The sequence below is a fragment of the Notamacropus eugenii genome, chromosome 2, assembly GCF_028372415.1.
Source record: "Notamacropus eugenii isolate mMacEug1 chromosome 2, mMacEug1.pri_v2, whole genome shotgun sequence".
Lineage (NCBI taxonomy): Eukaryota > Metazoa > Chordata > Mammalia > Diprotodontia > Macropodidae > Notamacropus > Notamacropus eugenii.
The window spans coordinates 316,396,711-316,416,120 of record NC_092873.1 but is presented as its reverse complement, the minus strand read 5'-3'; the positions used below and the strand labels follow the sequence as shown (position 1 = coordinate 316,416,120).

General features: G+C 36.4%; 1 protein-coding gene across 1 annotated transcript in view; it reads right to left on the bottom strand.

The window, feature by feature from the left end:
* Positions 1–19,078, bottom strand: part of LOC140527844 (myosin-3) — a 31,308-nt gene extending 12,230 nt beyond the window's left edge. The window contains exons 1-25 of the mRNA XM_072645081.1: positions 19,010–19,078; positions 18,086–18,297; positions 17,041–17,184; positions 16,469–16,625; positions 15,637–15,664; positions 15,030–15,138; positions 13,693–13,785; positions 12,907–12,970; positions 12,728–12,826; positions 7,433–7,536; positions 7,214–7,352; positions 5,972–6,090; positions 5,729–5,878; positions 4,938–5,108; positions 4,542–4,848; positions 4,389–4,459; positions 3,467–3,554; positions 3,259–3,376; positions 2,262–2,385; positions 2,027–2,163; positions 1,685–1,940; positions 1,045–1,287; positions 768–944; positions 546–691; positions 294–384 (exon numbers count right to left, since the gene is read on the bottom strand). Of these exons, the coding sequence (XP_072501182.1) occupies positions 294–384; positions 546–691; positions 768–944; positions 1,045–1,287; positions 1,685–1,940; positions 2,027–2,163; positions 2,262–2,385; positions 3,259–3,376; positions 3,467–3,554; positions 4,389–4,459; positions 4,542–4,848; positions 4,938–5,108; positions 5,729–5,878; positions 5,972–6,090; positions 7,214–7,352; positions 7,433–7,536; positions 12,728–12,826; positions 12,907–12,970; positions 13,693–13,785; positions 15,030–15,138; positions 15,637–15,664; positions 16,469–16,625; positions 17,041–17,184; positions 18,086–18,289 (3,339 nt within the window). The 5' untranslated portion in view covers positions 18,290–18,297; positions 19,010–19,078. The remainder of the gene's footprint in view (positions 1–293; positions 385–545; positions 692–767; positions 945–1,044; positions 1,288–1,684; positions 1,941–2,026; positions 2,164–2,261; positions 2,386–3,258; positions 3,377–3,466; positions 3,555–4,388; positions 4,460–4,541; positions 4,849–4,937; positions 5,109–5,728; positions 5,879–5,971; positions 6,091–7,213; positions 7,353–7,432; positions 7,537–12,727; positions 12,827–12,906; positions 12,971–13,692; positions 13,786–15,029; positions 15,139–15,636; positions 15,665–16,468; positions 16,626–17,040; positions 17,185–18,085; positions 18,298–19,009) is intronic.
* Positions 19,079–19,410: the final 332 nt, after the last annotated feature.

Sequence of the window (19,410 nt, the reverse complement as noted above, 5' to 3'; positions counted from 1 at the left end):
TCTTTCAAGGATAACTTCAAATGTAAAAAAATAAAAAAGTGAATTGTTAAATAAGGAAAGTGTCCCATTCCATGCTATGCAGACGGGCAGTGGCGGTTTGTTTTTGTTTTGTTTTTTTTACTTTGTGGTTATCACTTTTCTGAGGGCAGAATGAGAAAGAACTTGGAGGAACAAGTAGGGCCCCACACATTTACTTATCTCCATAACTCCCCAAATTGCCACCTGCAACACAGGGGCAGAAGATATATGACTAGTTACATCAAATTCTGCATCATCCCTGTGGAGCATCTTACTTGTAGTTCTTTGATTTTCTTTTGGAATTGAAGGCCCAAAGTCTGCTCATCTTCTAGTTTGCTTTGCAACTGGCTATATTCAAAGTCCTTCCTATGGAAGAAAAAATAAATTTAAAAATATAAAGAAAATGCATCAGAACCACACCCCTTTAGATACAGGGACATTAAAGATAATCCAAACTCATTTTGTACAAGCAAGGAAACTGAGACTCAAATAATTTCAAAATAAAAATAAGTAGTTTTATGGCATACTTCTTCAGTCTTTCATCCAACTGCTGTTTGTCATTTTCTAAATCTAATATGGATTCCTGGGCAAGTTTCAAGTCTCCTTCAAGCTTTCTTTTATTCCTTTCAAGGTCTACACGAACTTTCTTTTCTTGTTCCAGGGAGCTTTCAAGCTGAAAGAAAAATAGTTTTAGTTTGATAACAAATAGCTTTTAAATTATGATCATTTGCTAAGTGATCATCACTCACATCATCAACTTGTTGTTCCAGTTTGCTCTTAGTTTTTGTCAATGTATTGACTTTGTCTTCTTCAGCTTGGAGGTCATCCAGAGTTTGCTGATGGACCTCTTGGAGAGCCTTCTTCTCCTTTGTTAGTTTTGCAATTGTTTCATCCAGGCCTGCCAATTCTTCAGTTAGATTTTTAACCTGTGAAAAAGCATACAGGAAGGCGCAGTACATTATCTGAGCACCTTCCCTGAGTTCCTCAACGACTTAATTCAAGAAGAAATACCCACAAAGGTCATACCTTGTTTTCTGTAGCATGTTTTTCCTTTTCAACCTTGGCTAGTGTCAGCTCAAGGTCATCAATATCTTTCTTGAGTTCTGAACATTCATCCTCCAGTTTCCTCTTCTTGGCTGTCAGTTCAGCATTGATTTCCTCCTCATCCTCAGCTCTTTCAGTCACTTCCTTGATTTTAGCTTCAAGTTGAAATTTGGCTTTAATCAGCTGGTCACATCTTTCCTCAGCATCCAACAAATTTTCACTTTCCTTTGAAAGAGAGTTATTCCACTTTAAGGAAATAATTTCTGACATGGCTTACATCCTTAATTATTCAGAAAGTACTGTGTAATATTCTTCAACTAGTAAATGTCAGCTTTTATAGTGAAAAAGTAACACTAATTAACTGGTGCCTCAATTAATTATATCAAGGATCACAGATTTAGAATAGAAAGGGACTTTAGAAATAAACTGGTTCAATCTCCTCATTTTATAAACAGTGAAACTGAAGCCTGGAAGATAAAAGTGACTTGTCCGCAGTCACATAGTAGTAGAACACAGAGGATGAATTTAAACTCAGGTCCTTTGACTTCAAACTTAGCACCATTTTCATTGTATCATGCTAGCTACTAAAAGAAATGGTAGAAAAAGATTACAAAATACATACAGATTGTACTTGGAGCTGAAGGTCATTTTTTTCTTGTAGCAGAGTCACCATTTTTTCCTCAAGCTCCTTTCTTTTTGCCTCTGACTTGGCAAGTTCATCCTTAGTTTTCTGGAATTCTTCCTTGATAGTGGCCATCTCCTTTTCTGTTTCAGCACTCTTGAGGAGGGGCTTAATCTTGAAAAACAACTTCATCCATGGCCAGTGTTTGACATTCATGAATGAGCGAATGTTGTACTGAATACAAAAGATGGACTCCCTGTAAGAAAACTTTGGTTACTTTGAAAAGAAATCTCCCATTGTGTGTATGTGTGTGCGTGTGCATAAATTAAGACAGTTCTCTACCTTCTCTGGACCATCTTTTGGAATTCCACTCTCATGAGGAACCCTCTGCATACAGCCTGAGTCCGTGTAATCAATTTAGCCAAACGATCATCCCTCATCTCTTCCAGAGTTCCCAATAAGCCAGCTTTAAAGAACACCTTAAAGAAGAAAAGTTAAAGCAACATTTAGTTTTGTGTTAGTTGTAAATAAGAAAGTGTCTAACATATGAAATGTATTAGAAATATCAAGCAATTACCTTGGTATGTCCAAATTTGTACTGGGTGTGGTCAATATCAATAGATGCCAACAATTTCTCACAAGCTTTCTTGCTGTCAATAAACTGCCCCTCTGGGATAGCACTGGCATTCAACACACGGTACCTGCAAATTTAAACATAAGGCAAATATTGGATTGTTCAAGTTGGTAAGAACCTTAAAGATGATCAAGTCTAAGCAACTCATTATATAAATAAAGAAACAGAGATGCAAGAGCTGAAGTGATTTGCCCAAAGTCATATATTTATTTAATGCCAGAACCACAGTTAGGACTAACATCTCCTGAGTAGGACATATGGTTCAATCTCTAGAAAAGAAATATATATAATTCATGTGGTGAATTAAGAATTCCAGAAGGAAGTTGATTAGTTTTCATTTGAAACTGACCTCTTATCAGTACTTCTCCATTTCAGCTAACAAATAAATAGCCCTAAATCACAGGTCTAACCATTATCACTCCCCTGCTCAGTAAATTACAATGGCTCCCTATTATCTCTAAAATTTCTCTCCAGCATTTAAAACCTCAGCCTTGTCATAAATAAGTATTTTACAGAATCTATAGTCCAGTCAAACTGGTGTTCTAGCTGTCCTTCGAATATGCATTCTTTTCCCTATTTCTGTGCCTCACTCTTGTCTGGAATGCACCCATGCCTCTTAGAATTTCTAGCTGCCTTCAAAGCTTAGCTCAAGTGCCATTTCTTACATGAGACTTTCTAGATCTTCCCAAATGCTAGTCTTCCCACCACCAAATTATCATGCAACCAACTTTGTATATACTTCTATGTGTAGATGGGATCTCCTCTGATAGAAGGTCAGGAATATTATTGTCAGGAACTATTTCATTCTTGTCTTTTTAACCTCAAAATGCCTGGTACATAATAGCCTCTTAATAAATACATGTTATTCAATCGATTGATTCAGATGCCAGTATTATCTCTTTTAATTAGAAGAATAAGATATGAATTTTTAATTCCATACCTTTGTTTAAAATCTCCATAAAGGATCCTATTTGGGAATCCCTTCCTGCAAATCCTGATACCTTCCAGAACACCATTACAGCGTAGCTGATGTAAGACAAGGCTGTGTTCCATGGCTCCTGAGATATAGAAACAAACAAACAAAAAATCAGATCCACACCAAATTATCTGACACAGTGAATGATTTGGAGATTTATATTGCGAATTACCTGGGGTTTTGGTTTCATTGGGAATTATACAACGTACAAAATGAGGGTGAGTTGTTCTTAAATTTGACATCAACTTGTTAAGATTTTCCTAAAAAAATACAAGGTAGGCATGTCACATAGCATTAAAATAACATATACTTTCCTCTGATTTACCACTCCTTCCTGAGCAGCTCTCTATTTTTATGGGATGATAAGAAAGATCCTTCAGAATTATTTATAAATATAAATGAATAACAACTTTAACCTTCAGTTTTTGTGCCAGATGCTCTTATGTGGACAGAGGCATAGTGGACATTTTAGTGGTATGTGTTCAATTACACTATCTTCTTTTAGTCAGTTTACTGACTCAAAATAGCTATAATTTATATAGCACTTTGACGTTTGCAAAGCACTTCATATACATTTTCTCATTTGATTCTCAAAACAATCCTATGAGGTAGGTGCCATATATACATATATATAAATATATATATACACATATATACATATATATACACACACATACATATATACACCTATACATTCATATGTGTATGCATGTGTGTATATATATATATATATACATATATTTATATGTATGTACATATGTATATAAAGGGCTTCCTGAGATCATCCACTGGAGTATTAGGTATCAATCCTATGTCATAAATCAAGTCAAGAAGGATTTGTCAAGGGCCTATTATGTGCAAGTGTAGCCAGTCCCCCACTTAGTTGTGTTAAACACAGTATAAAATAATAATCAGTTTCTGGATCTACTTTCATAACTGTTTCAACTACAATAAATTGCATTGTTAATACATCCTATTAAATATTAGGTGATAAGGTGATAAGCTTAAGGCAGTGTAATAGCTCTCAAATAAATCTGGTTTGGAACTCTTGGTTTTGAGCTTAATGTATAAAAGTACTTTTAAATGTCCCCTACCCGGAAAAGAGCTGAGACAGTTTGGAATGAAGACCCTTTCTTCTTGGCTACCTTCTTCTTTCCACCATCCGCTGAAAAAAAAGTAACTATAAGTTCTCAACTACATAAAACTAATTAAGACAAAAAAGAAGATAATTTCTTATTTTTTATTACCATCTACAGCAGAAAAGGTGGCATAAAGATGAGCCAAAAGTTTGTTAGATGATTTCTGGTATAATCCAACAACAGTCTCATTCAGAGGATCCTTGTTCTTCTCCAGCCAACCAGTGACACTGTAGTCCACAGTACCAGCATAGTGGATGAGGGAGAAGTGGGCCTCAGCCTTCCCTTTGGCAGGCTTAGGTTTCTGGAAGTTGCTGGACTTGCCAAGGTGCTGGTCATACAGCTTGTTCTTGAAAGAAGCATCTGTTGCTTTGGGGAACATACACTCTTCTTCCAGGATGGAGAAAATGCCCATCGGCTGTATTTAAGTCAGGGAAAGTTAATACAGATAAATGTGAACTGTGGTGACATATTGTACAGTAGGACTTTTTTATAGTAGATAAATACCTTCTCAATGAGCTCAATGCAGGCAGCCAGGTCCATCCCAAAGTCAATGAACTCCCACTCAATGCCTTCCTTCTTATACTCCTCCTGCTCCAGCACAAACATGTGGTGGTTGAAGAACTGTTGCAGTTTCTCATTGGTGAAGTTGATGCATAGCTGCTCCAGGCTGTTATACTAATGCCAAATAATTTTATAATTTTAGTATGAAATATCAGACTTCAAATCAAAATTTAAAAACTCAACAAAGATTTCCTTCATTGCCTCAAGTTTTGATTATTCAACAACCTTGCTTCCTACCTTGTTTCCCAAACCAAACTTCATCCTGTAAATGAAAGGAGTAGGACCAGATAGCAACCTCCAATTCCCAATATCTTTCTTATCAGATTTGAGTAGATGATAATCATGCTCTCACTTAGGTATTTATATCTGTTCCTAACATCACAACCAAGAAGATACTAATGGTAGAACATCTTCTTGATAGTTCATTGTTGATTTCTAAACACTTTTCCAAGCTAATTTGTGATGTTTTTCTTTGACAAATTGGATTTTTTTCCTATTTTAGACACAATAGGTAATTCATAATTCTAGTTGGCTATCATTCCATCTTTTAAAAATAACTGCAAACCTTCCAAGTATAGCAATTTTCTTCTACCTAATCCCATGTCACTCTAGTTTTGCATTAAAATGCCACAAATGGTTAAAGTTAGTTTAATGTGGCTGCAGCATCAAAAACAACAAAACCCCAAGAACAAAAGTTGTAGAAAAATTCACCGCTAGAAAAGAACATGACAAACCTCAAATATTTCAAAGCCTGCAATATCTAGGACACCAATGAAGTGCTGTCTTGGCAGCTTAGTATCTAGTTGCTGATTGATGCGTGTTACCATCCACAAGAATAATTTTTCATACACTGATTTGGAAAGAGCATTTACAGCATGGTGCACCTAGCAAGAAAAAAAAACAAACAAACATTTGAGTTGATGCCAATTGTTGTCAAGTATTAAGCACTACTTATTTGCTCTGAGATAGTCACTTACTTGATCTACAGTTTGACCTTTGGTAACATATTCATTTCCAACTTTCACCCTGGGGAAGCACAAGGCTTTCAGCAGATCAGATGAGTTCAGGCCCATCAGATACGCTGTTTTGTCAGCCACTGGCAGAAAGATAAAGACGCATTACATGTGAGATCACATGAGGATTAATCAAATGGAAAAGCTACATACTGCATCATTCAAATATTCTCAGAAGCTGTTTTCAAATGTGTAGGGCTTTTTTTCCTTTCTTAATAGTTTTCAACCTCTACTATTTGCTCTTTTAAAAGAACATTGATTTCATCAATATAAGGAACTCCTTGTACCAACATGCTTAGCTATATTAGTAGATGGTTTTATTAATTGCTATGTTGAAAAAAGAAAAAAAAACCCAATTGCCATATTTTGCTGATGAGCCTTTCTGAACATAGAGAAGCCACTGCACAATCAACACAATCTATATTACTAAGTACACAACACTAGTATAGCCTTGGAGAATTCAAACCCAACACGCCATAGGTCAACGATGTTCAACAGAGTAGGAAAATGATCAGTAATGAAAGAATAAAATCATTAGAATGAGATTTTGTTTCTCAGGAAATATGACACATTTTTTGAGAAAGCAAGATCCAAATCTAGAATGTCTCTAAAGCTTAATAGCATCCAAATTAAGTAGTAGCATTCTAGTGACTCAATAAATATGAATGACAATATTCCCCAAACTCTTCATCTTTGCAAGTATGGTACAGGGAGAGAGGGGTAGATCTGGAGTTAGAGGACCTGTGTTTGAATCCCTGCTCTGTCACATCATACCTGTACAACTTTGTTGTTGTTAATGTTGAGTTATTTCAGTGACATCCAACTTTTCATGACCTTATTTGGTGCTTTCTTGGCAAAGTTACTGCCATTCCTTCTTTAGCTCATTTTAACAGATGAGGAACTGAGACAAACAGAGTTAAGTGACTGACCCAGGATCACACAGGTAATAAGTGTCTGAAACCAGATTTGAACTCAGGAAATCTTCCTGACTCCAGATCTAGAACTCTATTCACTGCGCTGCCTAGCTATGGGGCAGTCATTTCAGCTCTTTGTGCTTCTTATGTTTAAAATGAGGATATAGGAACACTTAAAGTTAGGACGGCAGCTCCCAAAGAAAAACTTTCAGGCCATTTCCACAAAAATGATCTGGAGAATGATCACAGTAAGATTCCTCCCTGGGCTGTGGTTGATTGGTAAGATTTTTACCTTCAGTGCCATCTGGTTCTGCCTGTTCTTCTCGCTGTTTCTGCTTGAACTTCATGGTACCATAATGCATCACAGCCCCTGTCAGCTTGTAGATTCCTGACTTTTCATCTGGACTGAAGCCGAGGATGTCAATGGCACTCTAGAATTTAAAGAAAGCAAATAAGTTGACCTGAGTGGTAGGTGAGTGATCTTCTACATTTCTCATTTCATTATACTTACATCTGTAGCTAGCAACTCCTCTGTATCATCAATGCTTGCCACCAAGATTTCACCCTGGCTAATGAATGGGTAATCATAAGGATTGGTTGTAATAAGTAGCAACTCTGAAATAAAATAGGAATTGTAAAAGATTACCCATATGGAAGAAAGAACAGTTCTACTCTAGAAACCATATCATAAATTTTAACCATTATATTTTTCTCTAGAATTGAAAAGTCTCCTCTTAGAAACAAATTTAAATCTGAGAAGTGACATCTTCTCTAGTGGAAAATTAAACTAATTGGAGGCCTCTGTGACCCTCCACCACATATCACCTAGTTAAAAAGTTTTAAGAAGAATTCCTGATCCCTTATCCTTATGTGTTGGGATTGTGCACAAAGCCTAAGAATGTCTGAATGGAAAACATTAAGAAACAATAGTTTGTAGTCCTGTAAGGGGAAAATACAGCTTATTTAAGATTTGCCCTATTCCAAAAGAACCTGAAATTAAGTCTTTTAGAATTATATCTTAAGCCACCAACAGTGTTATATTTCCAGTTTTGAGATAGGATATACATCAACTATCTACCATGAAGGTACCTTCTGACCTAGGGTAGCAAATTCATCATGAATCATGCGGGTCATGTACACCTGAATTTTACTATGGTGTTAAGTCACAAGACTTACAATTAGAATATTTGGATTAAATCTTGGCTCCATTACTTACAACACTACCTCTGTGACCTTAGGCAAGTCATGTCATCTCTCTGGGCTTTAGTTTCCTGTTTTGAAAAATGAGGCAGTTGGACTAGATTACATCTAATATCCAAAAAAATGATATCAATACAAATTTAAAATAAAAAATAGGGAGAAATAAAAGTTAGGGGCAAAGAGAGGGGAGATGGAAGATGGAAAATATCCTAGCCAGAACAATTTTTAAGATGGCAAAGGATATGGTAGAAAGGACAGCTTCATCATAGATGTCCTGAATGTTAAAAAGTTCTTAAATATTCATCTGGCAGTAAGTAGCTATGGTTACAGAATAATGTGGGACTACTCTGAAAATTTATGGAAATACAGGTGCAAGACTTGTGGTCAAGATGGATGCAATAAGAGATAGACCACTAGTTCCCATACATGTGCTCCGACAAAAAGCTAAAATTTGTTCCAGATGAAGTAATGATCAAGAAATAGAATAAGAAACTATAGTAAGTAACTTCTTCCACCTCAGAAATACATAAAAAGTCACACATAAGCCCATAGGCAATACGAAAGGAGGCAACCACCAAAGTCAGTGCCAGTGTAGGCAAACTGGTAGTAGGCAAACTGGTAGTCTCTACATCTGGCCACAGACACATATATACTGTAAGGCCCTGTGTGCAGAGGTACCAAGAATATCAAATCCCTCGAGAAAGAGGGAGGTCAGAAAGCCTTAGGGTAGAAACCTTGGAAGTCTTGAGAATCAACCAGAGTGGCCTGGCACTTCTCAGACTGGAACACCCCAGGTGCATAAAGGCTCTTTGGTTCTTACACTCTATCCAGGGATGTTATAAAATGCCATGGACATACAACACTCTGAAACTCAAAAAGCTGAGGTTTTTAACACCAGAAGGCAGTGTAGAAACACAGAGTAAGACCAAGCAGAGGCTGCCTACCCACCTAAAAAGGTATAGGAGGAGGCACATTCTGTCTCTGTCCACAATTTCAGGAACCAAAGCTGGATAAATTATTAAATCAATGAAAGCATTTACCAGTATTAAAAATTTCTGAAGATCTAAAGATCCCCAAAAGACAGGGCAAGTAAATGTGGAGCAACGATAAGAAGCAACTCAAAAAAATGGCTTTTCAACAAAGACTACATAATCACTTAGAGTAGTAACAATTCTTTGAAAGCTCCAATGGACCAAAGAGAAATTAATGAGTCCATGAAAGAGTAAGAAATAATAGATGAAAATCAAAAGATTAAAAAATAGAGGAAAGTGTAAGATATCTAGAATAAAACATAACTGATCTGGAAAACAGGTCAAAGAGAGATAATTTAATTCCTGAAAACATAATAAAAAAGTCAGGACATTATATTTCAAAAGAGGTAAGTATCTACTTGTCATAGATAAGTACTCAAATCTATTAAAACCAAAGGGCAAAATAAAGATGTAAAATGTACTGATAACCTCCTTTAAAAAACAAAAAGGAAAGAAAAAAGAAAAGGAAAAGTCCTAAGAATATCATAGCCAAAGTCAAGAGCTCCCATTTCGAATAAAGAATACTTCAAACATACAGAAAGAAGTAATTCAAGTACCAAGGGACTAGAGTCAGTATAACACAAGACCTGGCAATTTCTCCTAAAATCCAAAGATCTTTGGATACAATATTCCAAAACACAAAAGATGTGAGTTTATGATCAAGACTAACTTACTTGAAAAGCTTAGAAAATTTTACAGGTGGAGAAATAGACCTTTAGTGGAATAGTGGACTTTCAAGCACTTCTGGTAAAAAGACTAAAGCTTTTAGAAACTTTGAAATATAAACACAAATCAAGGGCAACCTAGAAAGGTAAATTTATTTCAACAAATAGAAAGCATTGTATTCCAATAAGGTGAGAAGAAAAAAAAATGTTTCATAACTTTAATGTCTTTAAGGTATATTGATGGAATTAAATCAGAAAAAGAGGACCTAGGAATAGATAGGTTATATTCTGAAGGTTTGAAGAAGAAAATAGATGGAAGGAGGGATATATTAGTATAGAAAGGAGGAAGGGGCTGGAGATGGCTATTTCTTATAATTGAGGCATGTGTCAAAAAGAGTATATGCAAGAATGGAGTAAGAGGTAGGGGGAACAATATCAAAGAAGATTTGCTCTTACCTGAAATGGACAAAGGAGTACTGAACATAAACAAAAACATGAATAGTTTGTGGTAGCAAATCAAATTCAACAGGAAAACAGAAATGGAATAGGGGGAGTTAAGAGAGCAGATAATGCTGGGTGTGAAATAGGAGCAAGTAAAACAAAATAAAGTCCTAATTCTAAATGAGGCATTAGAAGAGTAGAAAAGCAAAAAAAAAAAAAAAAAAAGAACTAGAGTCTATGGGAAATGACTGAACTGTTATAATATAGCAATGCAATAGAATATTATTGTACCATAAGAAATTGTGATAGATGATTTCTGAGAATCATAGGTAGCATGAACCTGGTATAGAACGAACTGGTAGGAAAATTTATACAAGGACAACATCAGTATAAAGGAAAATAACTCTGAAGGACTTAAAAACTCTGACCAATGCAACGACTCATGTCTACAGAGTCCTCAGAGCTTAGGCTGACACATGTTAGCTAATCTGACTTAAGGAACTACAATGAAGCAAGATATTCGTCCCAACAGAAAGATGATGATGGACCTATGACACAGAAAGAGTCATCCATGGATACTATGTGTTCTTGTTTTATTTGACTATTCTTATTTATTATAAGATTTTCTTTCTCTTGGTTTTTAATTTGAGTGGGGATGTGGAAGAGAGGAGGGTTTAGCAATAGTGATGCCAAAAAAAAAAAGCAGGATGAGAGTGGAGGAAAGAGCCACTGAAACATTTTTAAAACTGCACTGAAGTGAACAAAAAGAAATTCAGAAGGAAATACAGACAAGAAGAATAATCTTCACCTGCAGGGCACACTAATGCACTATTGATAAATCTGTGAATTGGTCCAGTCATTCTGGAAAGTAAATTCTGAGCTATGCCATAAAATCATTCAACTATGCATACCCTCTGACCCAAAGATACTGAGTCAGATAACCCAAAGAGAAAAAGGACTCCTAGATAAAAAAAATATTCATAGTAGTTTTTTTAATAGCAAAAAACTAGGAACTAAGGAACTAAGTGGGTGCTTACTTATTGAAAAATGGCTAAATACATTATGGTTTGTGAATGTAATAGGATATTATTGCATCATGAGATATAGTCAAATGGACATTTTAGAGGAAACTAGGAAGACCCATATGAACTGATGCAGAGGGAAGTGAGCAGAGCCAGAACAATTTACATAATGACAATAGCATTGCTGTTATCAAATAATGCTGAATTACTTTAGAACTATAATCAAAATAGTGATATATTTCCAGAGGGTCAAAGATAAACACGCTACTCACTTCTTGACAGAGAGGTGATGGACTCAAAAGACAGAATGAGAAATACATTTTTTCAGACATAGCCAATGAGGGAATTTGCTTTGATTGACTATGAATTCAGGTTATAAGGATTTTATTTTTTTCTCTGCTTTTTAAAAAATATAATGGCTCGAGCTGAGGGGAAAAGAAGGAGGAAGAGAAAATAAATGTTGATAAAAATAATTTTGTAAATGAGAAAATAATTTAGGGAATTATTTTTATGTATCACATTGTATGAAACAGTCATGATTTCATATAAAATCCTTTCCTGTGTATTTTGCTGTGTGTATAGAAATGCTCTCCCTTTTTATGTTAAAATCCTACATTTAACATATATAATATATATATGCTAAATATATATGTTATATATATACATATGAAAATACAGGTGCTTCATTTAAATGAAATTGAATTCTTGAGTTATCTTGGGCCTTTTGAGTGCATCTTCATTGGCCCAATGAAGTGTGTCATTTAAAAAAAAATGTCAGGAGTTAAAACCATCATTTAAGCTTTCTCCAGTGAAAATGCATTGGTGGATTTCCAACCCATTGTGCATTTTAGTGACCAGTTTTTTCCAAATTAGCAGATTGTGTGTGAGGACACAAGGTGGTGCTAAAGGACAAGAGAATTATTTCTTCAGGGTAGTTGATGACTTGTTTAGAGGGCCTGTGGTTTACAGTTATATTTTATAGACTCTCTTCCTTATGAGTCACAAAATATCCTGACCCTATCACCTTGCTATAGTCCCCATTGCCAGCAAGTGATGGTACATTTTTGAAAAATTGTTTTTTAACTTGTCAAAATGGCCATATGTCCTTGTCAAAATGGCCATATTCCCAGAGCAGTTTACCAAAAGGGACTCAGGCCATGGGAAGAGTAAAGGGTTGGAAGTCAAAAACTCAAGTTCCAAACTCAGCTCTGCCCTTTCCTACTCATGTAGATTTGGACAAATGATTTCTCCTCTCTGAGTCCTTCCTTATCAGTAAAATGATGATGTTGGAGTAGACGACCTCTAAGTTTCCCTCCTTAATCTATGATCCTAATGAGCTATGTAGGGGCAAAGCAATTTGATTGACTTGATAAAAAAAAAAAGTTAGAAGTGTCTAAGAGTCAGAAATCTCAGTTCATTTGACAATGAAGTAAAAGCTCTTTCTTACCAATGAGCTCAGGCTTCTTATTTGAAAGAATTTGGTAGAAGATATGGTAGCTTCTTTCAGCCTTTAACTGGAAGGTTACTCTTGACTTCTCTAGCAAATCTATAACACAAATAGATTTTTATTTGTCAAACCGCCCCTGGTTCATGTAAGCGGTAACCTGACCCCAGTTATTTACTTACAGGTCTCAATATCTGCAGAGGCAAGTTTTCCAGTGGTCCCGAAGTGAATTCGGATAAACTTGCCCTATGAGAACAAAAGGAAACCAGAGTGGGCTACAGTCAAGCACAAATATAATTCACAAGTCAGACTGACTAAAGGGTACTAACATTTCCCATGAGGTCTACTTAGAAAATGAATAGAAATTGGTCATCCAAAAACTTTTTCATTTTTTTAGGTTGACAGTATGTGGCTTTCCTCTTCTCCCTTTCATCTTCTTCCCTCCATTCAATACAAGCTAATTAAACAAACATTTATTAAGCACCCACTATGTGCTTAATAGTTTACTATACTAGACCATGGAATTATAAGAGCCAAAAAGAAACAGTTCATTCCCTTGACAAGTTTACATGTCACAAAGGAAGGTAAATATAAAGTATATATAAAAATATATTCTCTCCTGTTTCCTTTCATTCTACTTTTCCTCTACTTATTTTCAGTTTTCCTCAGGGCAAGTAATACTGAGTAAAGAAGGACTAGAAAATGTCCAGGGCTGATTGTAGGAGGGACAAAAAAGTGGATGAGAAGAACACCAAGGAAATACTTTGTTTAGGTTACAATTTTGCCTGGACTAAGAGCAGTTGTGAGAATTCTAAGCCATCATGATTAGATCTTGGAAATGAAGTTGGAAATGGCAACTTTGTTCCCCATAAATTCTCCTTTCTTTCTCCCATAACTCCTCTGTTTCGTTTTCTCTTGATTATAGTGGTCTAAACTGAATTTCCATTCTTCATATTAATCCGACTTACAAAACGAGATGAGTTGTCATTCCTCACAGTCTTGGCATTACCAAAGGCTTCCAGCAGGGGGTTGGCACTGATAATCTGGTCTTCAAGTGTCCCCTAGCACCAAAATTTAAAAATAAATTAATTAAATAAAACAGGAAGGGAAAGATTTCTTCATTTCTCAAGTCCAAAAAACTGCACAAACAAAATGAGCATGTAGCTTGCTATTTGTGATAACCACTTATTAACCTAGAGAATCTCCTCAACTCTTTCAATAAGTAACTTTTCAGCCTGTCTCCCAATCTGAAATTCAAACAAATATTTAAGACATTGCATGTAAGATGTTTTCTCTCTTTTGCCATATTTAGTTATAATTATGAAATTGTTCTCTTGTAATACCTTTGTCTCAAGGGGTCATTTCAGTTCACAACTAAAATTTTCTAAATTCTGTCCATTTGGTTCTGCCTATCTGAGAGATTTCCACCAAATAAATCACTTTTCAAAACTATCAATTTGGATTGGACCTTTTTTTTCTGAGTCTGTCACAGGGTCAGAGTATTAGAGATAATCTAGTCTAACCCTTTTATAGGTGAGGAAATTAATTCCCAAATAATGTAAGTGAATTACTCAAGATCAAACAGTAATTGACAAAGTCAATATTTGAAGCCAGGAACATCTTGTTTCAAATTCAGTACAATTTCCACTGCACTGCTTCGTGGTCTTAAGAATTGAAGGATGTTAGTTGTAAATTCAAACAATAAAAAGAAGTTAATAGAACAGTTTTAAATTTGGAGTCAGAAGACCCAAAATTCTAGTTCTACCACGTCAAAACATAGGAAGGTCACTTCTGTTCAAATGCTCTACTAGATGACTTCTAAGATTCCTTCCATCTCTAAATCTTATTGTCAGAAAGATCTCTAGTTGGAATGGACCTCAGAAGTCATCCAATTTAACCCTCTTATTTTATAGATAAAAGAACTGAGCCTCAGGGAATTTAATTGGCCTACACAATATCATCCAGGTAAAAAGTAACAGAGATGGAATTTGAATCTGAATTCTCTAACTCCAATGTCAGTGTTCTTTCCAATGTATCAAGCTGCCTCCTATGAGATTCCCTTTCTCATTCTACTAAGATAGCTTTTTCTTCACTTTGTTATATAAGTTTCTCAAACTTTTTGAAGTTTTTTTGAAAAGTCTTTCAAACTGAAATTTAAACACATTTTCAATAAGAACTAGAACATGATTGAGATTATAGAGGAAGAAGCAAAATGTTAACATTTTTCACAAAAGTAAAACCATGGTATCTTAGATCCAGATTTCATTCTTCATTCTTCATTCTTCCATGCAGGATTTCATCTTACCTTCATCTTGCCTTCCTTTTTCTTGGCAAGATCTCCAGTAGCAGCAATTGTTGCAAAGTACTGGATAACCCTCTTGGTGTTAACAGTCTTTCCAGCACCAGATTCTCCACTATCCAAGACAATGAGAGAATGGGGACAAAAAAGAAGATGGAAGTGATAGATCTGTTCACTGGGACAGCTTTAACAGAAGATGCTGTGCCCTGTCTCTGGCCCTTCAAGCAGGACAATCTCTTTATCATGTTTATACCTGGCCTGCCTGAATCACAAAGCTCAAGGTAAACACCAGTATGGAAAGCAAAGCATAACTTAGTATAGCTATCTTAAGACTCTTTTATCACTTCACCTATACCCACTCTCACTTTCACACATACACACAGATACAGACTATATATATATATGTGTGTGTGTATATATGTATATATAATGTATATATGTGTGTATACATATATGTGTGTATTATATATATATGTATATGAAAGTTCTCCCCTCTACCTCCATCCACAATTTAAAAAAAAAGAATAGGCCATAATAAAGCACACATTTGCTTTCTAAATTAAAAAAAAAATGGATCATATCCACTGAAACTAACAATGATTTTGCTACTTACGTGATCAGAATAGACTGGTTTTCCCGATCTGTCAAAGGAAAGTATAGTAACCATCACCAATGCTACCAAAAGAGCCATTATCTCTCATCTCCTCTATTTTATATCTTGCCAGTATTGTGACTGTTCTAACTCATTCACCTTCTAACTTTCCCTTTCCTTAGTTCTGGGTTATAGGACTCTCATTCAATCACATTGCCCTGAAGTATTTGTCACCTTAGTTGAAATTTTTTAATGGGCATATTATCCCAAGACTTTAGTGAAATCCATTGATATGCCAAGAAATCCTGGGCTCTATGAGTCCGTTTTGCAGTTAAGAAAAGTTAAGGGAAATTAGCCTAAAATTTTTGCTTTGGGAGCCCAGAGTTTGAGTTCAACCCCCTCATTTTATAGATCAAATCAATCAAACAGCAAGCTTCTAATATATCTTTGATACTAGTAATACAAAGTCAAAAATGAAATAACTCCTACCCTCAAAAAGTTTACATTCTATTTGGGAAGACATGCATATGTAAATATATACAAAATATATTTTAATAGAAAAGGAAGTCAGGAGGGAAGAGTGACTTACTAAGGTCACACAGATAGTAAAGGACAGGGCCAGGATTTGAAACTACATCTCAGACTTCATATCTAATACTTCTTCCGTTACACTACAGACCTTAGAGATCATCAAAGCTACTTCCCTCCTTTCATTTCACATAAAGGCCCAAAGATGTTAACATCCTCTGGGGCACATGTTTAGCTCTTAGAAAAGACAAGACCAGAACCCAGGTCCCTGACTCCTATTCTTATATTCTTCCCACTGTGTCAAGTTTCCTCATCTGAAACATACCAGTCAGCATGAACTGATAGGCATTGTCAGAGATGGAGAAGATGTGGGGAGGAGCCTCCTGGCGCTTTTTGCCTCGGTAGGCATTCACCACCTCTGGGTTATATACTGGCAGCCACTTGTAAGGGTTGACGGTGACACAGAAGAGGCCAGAATAGGTCTGAAAGAAGACAGACAAAAATAATACTTTGATCAGGATTTCTGGTGTTACTTTTCTCTGAAAACCCAATAAAGTCCTTTTATATGTTTTACGTTGAAAATAGCCCTCCAAGAAAAAGAAGCAGAATGAATCCTGTTTATAATTTGCAGAGGTAAGTGAATCACTTGTCCAATTTGATGTAGCCTGACTCCTTATTTCAAGGGGGTAGAAAGAGAGAGACAGAGACAGACATACAGATACAGGGAGAGACCAACAGATCTGCAGAGGAGGACAGAGACTGAGAGAAACAGACATACAGAAAAACAGAGAGAGAGAGAGAGAGAGAGAGAGAGAGAGAGAGAGAGAGAGAGAGAGAGAGAGAGAGAGAGAGAGAGAGAAAGAAAACATGCTCATAGTTGAACAAAAAGTTACTGACATAAATCATCCAGGAAGTATAACGATCCTTGAGGTTATATAGGACAGCTGGCTCATTCAGATGTGTCAGCATTGCCATGTCTTCAATCTTATCAAACTTGGGTGGGTTCATTGAATACACATCTTCTGGTTTAACGACCAGTGTCTGCAATAGGAAAGAAAACCAGGATTGTTAGCCAACATTTTCTGTACCTTGACAAAGATACTCTGGAAGGAACTCTGAAGATATTGCCAAATATGTCTTCATATTGTGAAACTAAGGACTTTTGGGACTCCAGAGAAGAGAGGTACTGGAAAATAAAGGTGGGATGGGGTGGCTAGAGTGGGAAGTCATAGGATCATAAATTCCAGGCTAGAAGAGACATCAGGAAACATGTAGCCCAACCCCTTCATTTTACAGATGAGAAAACTGAGCCCCAATGAAATTAAGTGACTTGCCAAAGAGTCGCACAGGTAGTAAGCGTTAAATACCAGATTTGAACTTCCGTCTTCTGACTCCACAGTCAGTTCTTTTTCTACTATACCTCACAACTATTTTATTTTCATAGCATTTATCTAGCTCAAAGGGCTGATCTGCCCTTTTCCACCTTCACAGAGCAAATATTACATCCCTCATCCCTTGGCATTCTTGGGACAAGGTCCAGAGTAGAAAGGGGAAAGTCCCCTTAATATCTGTGATTCAAGCCAGGGTCATCAGCACAATTCACAGTGACCCTGTATACTTCAAAAGCAGCTGTTCAGTCCCCTCCAGCAAGCTTACACAACAAACCAATTTTACTTCACTCCATGAAAAGAAGCTGAAGTAATGTGTGACAGAAAGTTATAGGTGAATGGTATTGTATGGTGCTGTAAAAATGTGAATTATCACATTTTTACAGCACTATACAATTTATAATATGCATTCCTTGCAACAACCCTGTGAGTTGAAGAGTGATGGTGCAGCCACTTAACTTACTTCTTGGATCTCAGTTTTGTCTTTTGTTAAGTGGAAATAATAATGGCAATCTGACAGATTTATTATAAGGATTTAATAAGATAGTGCTTACCCTGTTATCTTCAGTTTCCACCGTTACTTTCCCATCATGGGAACTCTTGATTTTCCCTTTGGCATATTCTTCCTTTGTATCAACCACAAAGCAATAGGTTTTAGCATCAAATGGTTGATTTTGAGCTTCTATCCGCTCCTTTTCTGACTTTCGGAGAAAGGGAGCAGCTATGCCAAACACTTCCATCTCAGCATCACTACTCATGGTGCCAACTAGAAAGCAACATATCAACATTAGCTTCATTATCCATGGAGATGAGTGGAAATGAGTCCCACCAGGAAGATGATGGTTCATAGAGCTCTTTCTCTTACACCTCCAGAGTGGCTGGCACTAGTCTTTCACCCTGGCAGAGTTGAGTGCTCCATTATGTGCCCTGCATTCTCACACCCTTAAGAAACCAAAACTGAGCATCCCAGAATCAGGACAATTCTTGTTGTTAGCAAGGGTCCCTCCAAATTCAAGTGAGCTAATTTCACCACTACCTGAAGCTTGGGGATTACAATAATTGCTCTCTATATATCAGAGTAGGCCATAGGATTCTGAGGCAGAGATGGACATCTTTTTTAGGCCCCTAATCTTAGAAGAGCTACTTAACTTCATGCTTTCCATAGCATCTGCCTAATCAATTGGATTTGGTGGACATTGCCAACCCCTGGGCTTACCAAAGTCCATACCAGCCAAATACAAACTCCAGCTGGTCCTACCCGGCTGAAATACTTCAAGTATAGTGCCAGTGATGGGCTCTGTCTAACGATCAGTCTAGCTAAGGCTAGAGAAGGTCATTAAATGAAAATGAGACAGTTTGCTCAAGATCTTATTGAGCAACTTGCTCCAACCAAGAAAAAGCTCTCTCACTTGCTGAGTCAGCAAGTGTTAGACTGACTAGCTAAACAGTTTACAGTATATTATAGTCAGAATTCTCACCTTACAATTACGCCAACAGGAAGAAGAAAAGAACTGGTGGAAATATATGACCTGCAACAGATAAAGCAAAAGAAAAGTTCAGAAATACTTAAGAATAGTTGCCCTATTTAATTAATTCTTGGCAAGCAAAGTGCTTGGGAATGCTTGCTGATCAAACTGAAGAAGGAATACTGAATTCACAGATTGATGGAAGGAATAAGCACCACAGGGTGTGAAGGTCAATTAGCCTATATTTGTAACTTGAGCCACAATAAAAGTTCCCACTTGCCCTAAGCAGCCCCCTTACCAGCTTTCTGTGACAATAGCTTCTCCCCTCTTTCTACCTGACTTAAAATTGCTATTCCTTTAGACTGAACAAAAAAGATGGTGCACTATCTCAAGAAAGTTTTATGAAAAAGAAA